This window comes from Arachis ipaensis, chromosome B09, assembly GCF_000816755.2.
Source record: "Arachis ipaensis cultivar K30076 chromosome B09, Araip1.1, whole genome shotgun sequence".
NCBI classification, from domain to species: domain Eukaryota; kingdom Viridiplantae; phylum Streptophyta; class Magnoliopsida; order Fabales; family Fabaceae; genus Arachis; species Arachis ipaensis.
The window spans coordinates 143,196,258-143,202,322 of record NC_029793.2 but is presented as its reverse complement, the minus strand read 5'-3'; the positions used below and the strand labels follow the sequence as shown (position 1 = coordinate 143,202,322).

The 6,065-nt window shown below is 36.8% G+C and overlaps 1 protein-coding gene across 1 annotated transcript; it reads right to left on the bottom strand.

Annotated features, from left to right (window-relative positions):
- On the bottom strand, positions 1,999-5,839 carry LOC107617662 (alpha-xylosidase 1). The gene is made up of 3 exons (XM_016319479.2): positions 5,465-5,839; positions 4,649-5,367; positions 1,999-4,044 (listed from the first exon to the last, which is right to left on the bottom strand). The coding sequence occupies exons 1-3, from the start codon at positions 5,683-5,685 to the stop codon at positions 2,201-2,203; spliced, it is 2,784 nt and encodes a 927-aa protein (XP_016174965.1). The 5' UTR covers positions 5,686-5,839; the 3' UTR covers positions 1,999-2,200.

The window sequence follows — 6,065 nt, the reverse complement described above, 5'->3', positions numbered from 1 at the left end:
ATTGAATCACTTTTACAAACGTTAGGAATACAAATAGAACGATTTAAACGTTAGAGACACAAATAGAATTTACCCAAACGTTGGGGACAAAAACGATACTTTACTCATTACAAAATATACAATGAATCTATCAATTAAACCAAAAATCGAAGTTTGAATTTGTTAGAGAGATCATTTGCAAATTGCAAGAGTGATGACCTGATGGCTGATGACTCTGCCGGCCAAGACAAAGAAAAGTTGGTGGTGAATAAGTGAACTTATTCGTATATTAAACCTTTGTTTTTACGTAATAATCAGTATTTTTATCAGCTGCACACATACTCTCTTAAAGTGTACAAACTGGATAATTTTTTTTGGGAGTACTAAACGGGGCAAGAGCCCAAACCGGATAAGTTTTTGTTTGTGGTACTGGTACACACTACATAGAACCTGGATTAAATCAGCCACAATGGAAGCCCAATAATATACGCAAGTAGCTTATTAAGCCTACAGAATTATCTTAGTTATTGCGGCCCAAATATAGAGTTAAAAGCTTTCTAAATCTCCTTCTCCACTAGTTAATAGGGGTGTTAACATGCACCCTACCTACAGAGCCTAATTTTTTTTTATATTGATTAAATATATGTGTGATACATTATTATTGGAAGATTAAGTATTTTTTTTTATATGGTATTTTTTTTTATTATTCGTATTTGTTCAAATCGGAGGGTTCGATTTGTTTAAAGAAAAAAATAAACTACAAATCGGACCTTTCGATTTGTTTGAAGAAAAAAAAAAACTACAAATCGGAGGGTCTGATTTGTATTTTTTATTTTTTTATTTTTAAAAATAAAAATTGGACGGTCCGATTTCAACATTAAAAATTTTTTTATTTTCGAAAACACAAATCGGACTGTCCGATTTGTCTTAACCATAGTAAGGTAAAACACCTCTCTTCTCACACCATTTTGAGATACACTCTTCTCTCTCACATGAAAAAGAATTCGCGACCTACAGATATTTAATCTGATCAAACTCAGTCAGATAAGAATGTCAATCCGAGCCATAGTGAGTAGGGATATCCAATCTGACCTAATTCGATCGGATAGGATTGTCAACGCGATCCACAGTGAGTAGGGTAGTGTACGCGTAGAGTTTTCAGTCGGGTCGGATAGGGTGCGGGTTGAACCTTTACTCTACCGGCACTCTATTTATACTTATATAAAAATATGTTTTAGGTGGATATTAAACCAAAGACTTCTTACTAAATGCAAAAGATCCTTAGCTATTAAGAGAAGATCATTAATTGATAATTTAATATGGTTTTTTTCACATAAAAGTCAGTTATATTTTAAATTATTATCAAGTTATATAATAATATTGCATCCTTTTTATAACCCGTGGGTAGGATCGAGTACTCATGGGTTAAAAACGAATAGGGTTAGGGTTAAAATTTTCTCAACCCGCGAATAAAATATGATTGAATTTATATAAAAATCTTAACTTGTAAGTAGGGCTATGATTGGATCCAAACCCTGCCCATTGCCATCCCTACTTAAGATTTAAGATGCATCCGNTTAAAGTTTGACCAAAATTTTAAAATAATCCTTAAATTTTATTTTGTTTCAATTTTGTCTTAGAAATTTTTTATTTGCATCAAATATACCCATAACGGCTAATTTTTAAAAAAATTTAAGACCAATTCAACAACAATTTCATAAGAACAACCATCAACATAAGCAAATTAAGCATAATTTTTATGCATTATTGTTAGATTGGTCTTAAATTTTTTGAAAATTTAGCCGTTGAGGGTATATTTGATGCAAATAAAAAATTTTTGAGACAAAATTAAAACAAAATAAAACTTAGAGATATTTTTAAAACTTTTGCCAAATTTTAGGAATAAAAAGTATACTTTACCCTATGAAATAAAAAGAAAAAATGTGTTATTGATATCTAAGAGGAGAGTTTCATTTTCTGTAAAATAAAATACAAAATTTAAAAGAACACAAATACATCATAATAACTTAATAAGTAAAAAGAATCACCTAATAAAAAGGCACAAATAAATGTGATTTCAAATTCCAAAGATTAAACATAGTATTGGGCTGTGCAGTGCTAGACTAGGACGAGCATTTTGAGCTAATCTCTCCTTCAACTAAGCTAAAGAAAAAAGAAGTTACAAAGGTTTCTTATTAAGATGGAACACCCCAACAGCATCTTATGATTCCATTTTCCAAGTAATGTCAAGATTTTTACCAACAGGAATATTCAAGCCATTCATTCCCACCATCACTACCTTGCTTCCTCCATCATCACCTTGCCCATACAATTGTTGTTCCGTTATACTAACATTCACATGTGACTCTGACACATCCATCACTGCCTTACTTCCAGTTACTCCCAACACATTTATGCTGTCAATAACCCAACCTTTATCCAAGGCAAACTTACCCTCTTGAACCTGTGACCACACTCTCACGGTTCCATCCTTTATAGTAGCATGGAAATCAATATAGGTTGAAGAACCACTAGCTATCTTCATCTCCGGTAGCTCATCATCATCGAGGAAGAGGTTCCCTTGAGCTTCTCCTTCTTTTGCTCCTGCTGGGAATGTCACAATGAGGCTGAAGGGTGTGGTTCTAGCATCCTTAGATACCATTCCACCCTGTTGCATCGGAAGAATAGCATTCTGATACAAATGCACATTCACCACATGTAGAGGCGCATCAAGAGTGACATAAGTCCCTTCTTTGGATACAACACCATGTGCCATATCAAACAAATTATACCACGTGCCAGGAGGAAATAATGCTTTAACTTGTGTTTGTCCTTGTTCAACCACAGGAGAAACCATGACACTGCTCCCAAGCAAGAACTGTGTGCTGAGCCCGTATGATTCGGTGAAAGATGGAAATGAGAAGAAAAGTGGCCTTGCAATTGGAGCACCACTAAGATGAGCCTCATAGTTGAGTGTGTAGAGATACGGAAGAATCTTATACCTCATGCCCAAAGCATTTCTAGCAGATTCAGCTACTGATTCCCATTGGTAAAGCTCCTGTCTTGGGGAGTAATAGTTTGCATGATCCCTTGAGAAAGGGTAGAAAGCACCAACCTCAATCCATCGATTACAAAGCTCTTCAGTTGGTTGTGGATAGAAACCGCATATATCAGAACCAACCATTGGAATACCAAATATTCCAAAGTTGAGCATTGTGGATATTGAGTATCTCAGATTCTCCCATGTACCTTGATTGTCACCTGTCCAATGTGCAACATACTTGCCTGAACCAACATAAGTGGAGCGCGAAAGAATGAAAGGCCGTTTCCCTTCAATCCCTTGGAGACCCTTGTGGGTTGCAATGGATTGAGAGAAACCATAGAGGCTGTGAGCATCATACTCTAGAACCCCATTATAGTGAACAGCACTTGTGACTATTGTTTTGTAACCAACGGGGGCCATTATTCCTGAAGCATTGATTTTGTAAGGAGGGTCGTCCCATTTTGTGTTTGTGATGTTCTTGCAATCCAAGCAACATATCCATCCAGGTCCTGTTCCATTGGGGCAAATTCTTCCCTCTGGGATTGTGCACTTTCCGTTACAGAAATTGGAAACTTCGTTCATGTCAATCCAAAGGCCATCAACGGGTACAAGTTCATGGAAGCGACGAATCTCATCACCCCACCATGAAACTGTTTTTGGATTCAGGAAATCTGGGAAGTGCACTGCACCTGGCCACACTTGACCCAAGAAAGGATCCCCATCGTGCTTGATGAAAACATCATTGGCCATTCCTCTTTGGTATACGCCATAGCTTGCATTAACGGCAATTCCAGGATCAACGATCACAACGTATTTCATTCCAATGCTGTGTATCTTGTCCAAGAAGTCTAGAAGCTTCGGACGAGGGTAGTTCACTGGGTTCAGCGTGAAGTCCTTCTTCCCATCCATATGATCATCGTCCGTCCATATCACATCAAGTGGGATTTTAGCTTTCTGGTAATTCTCCACAACATCTTCTATAACAGATAGATTGTGATAGCCCCATCTGCATTGGTGAAATCCTACCGTACCAAACATAATAGCATTATGCAATTATTATTATTATTATTATTAAGGAGGAAAAAGACAAAGCCATGGGTAGCGGAGTTAATGCAATGTACTACACTTCTAGCCCCCACAAAGAGAAATCAACATATGTGCCTATCAACTGTGCTAGATAACTAAATAGAATTATTGTTTTGACTTTGTTACTAATAATTGCTTTACACGCGTCTTTCACAAGGGCCAACTTTATTTATTTTGTTGGTACATAAACTAAACAATTAGCTTAGAATATGACCCAAAAAGCTTTTAATGTTAAAAAATCATGTTGCAGATGTAAATTCTAACTTTTCGAAACCATGGAAACGTATTGTATGTCACAGATAGGAGAAATTTTCGCATTAGCATTAAACATATTTAATAAAATAAAAAATAATTTTAAACTTAACAAAATAAATGACTCCAAGAGCACTTGCTTTTAGGGCACATAACACATAGGATGCCAAAAAAACAGCAAAGTGGAAAAGCCAAAAGCCTTGTCTGATTTTCATTATGAATGCTTAGAAAACAGAGTAAGCAATACAGTACTAGTTACAATAAGAGAGAATGGAAAGAGAATCATACCAAAAGCCCAGTAAGGCATTGGAGCTGGTCTTCCAATCAAAGAAGTGTATTGATCAACAACATTGAGAGGAGAAGGTCCTGCAAAGAAGTAGAAATCCAAAACACCTCCAATGACCTTGTATGTTAGAGATGTGCCTGTGTAAAACACATCCATTCCATTGCTATTCAGCAACAGAACACCATGTGCATATGCCTTGCCACCCTCATTTCTGAGATCCATGTACACTGGGTGCGACCCGTATAAATCAGCATTCACATTAATGGCTGCTATATCAGTAGTATACAGAGTGTAAGGGTCATTAGGATACAACTTGATCCCGTGTGTCTGTGAGTTCTCTCCTAATCCATACAAAGAAGCATCTCTGGGCAATTTGGTAGAGATCTCCAAGTATTGGTCCTTGAACACCAATGAACTAAATGGGTCAGTGTCATCAGAGCTTGAGTTGAAAAGGGTGTCCCCATTTGACTTTCTTTTCACCGCAAAGCTGAAAGGGTCAGAAGTGTAAGTAAGAACAAGCTCAGAGCCAGGGTAATCTGTCTCTGACACTGATCTTTGGTGGTTCTTTTTCTTCTTCTTCTTCTTCTCTGAAGAACTTGACAATGCAATGCTTTGCTTCAAAGGAGGTGGTTGCTCTCTCGGCAAAAGATCATAAGGAACCTCCCACCTTTTGTTCTTTGCATCAGTGACGTGGACCCTCAAACGGTTCTCACTCTCGTGCCTGCAACAATGGAAATCTTTTAGAACAAGTTTGAGAGAGAAGTAGAGATAGTGAATACTGAAGAAACTACTCAAACTAGTAGCTAAGTAGTACTTACTTGGCGTAGAACCTTAGAAGGGGAATATCAGCACCATAGATGTTGTTACTCTGCTTAACTTGGAGAGTCCCAACAAGTGCACCATCAGCTCCATTTTCAATTGAAATCAGACGGTAGCCTAGCCCAATTTTGGTGACTGCAGAAGAAGATTGAGGTATACAAAATGCAAGAAAACATAATAAGCAGAGTGCAACCAATGGACTAGGACTAAGAGAAACCATGGCTAATAACTCTACAGTCTACACTCACACACTCTTGGGAGTTGGGATGCTAATGCTGTGCCTATATATAACCATTAACCGACAAGTTCTAATGATTTCTCTTAATATAATATAATATAGAAATATACGATCTGTGTTTTCTTTTCTTTTCTATAAGATTTGATTTTATATGTGGAAAATAAAGATTATTTTTGCTTGTTGGTTTGCCTTCATCGGTTACACGTGACATTGGTGGATAAAGCCAATCGACGAAAGTGGAGAAACACTCAAGTTTGTATATGAAAATGACAAGGTGATAAATATTCATCTTTATTATTAAATTATAAGTTAAATGTTACCCGCTTTCTTTCTTCATGATTATGGATCATCGGTCCCGCATT

What these genes read in the sequence shown, in the direction of transcription:
- LOC107617662 (XM_016319479.2), bottom strand. Translation starts at nt 5,685, where the DNA reads ATGGTTTCTCTTAGTCCTAGTCCATTGGTTGCACTCTGCTTATTATGT. An exon ending in CTTCTAAGGTTCTACGCCAA is followed by an intron (nt 5,368 to 5,464) that starts GTAAGTACTACT and finishes CCATTGTTGCAG; the next exon opens with GCACGAGAGTGAGAACCGTT. An exon ending in AATGCCTTACTGGGCTTTTG is followed by an intron (nt 4,045 to 4,648) that starts GTATGATTCTCT and finishes TTGGTACGGTAG; the next exon opens with GATTTCACCAATGCAGATGG.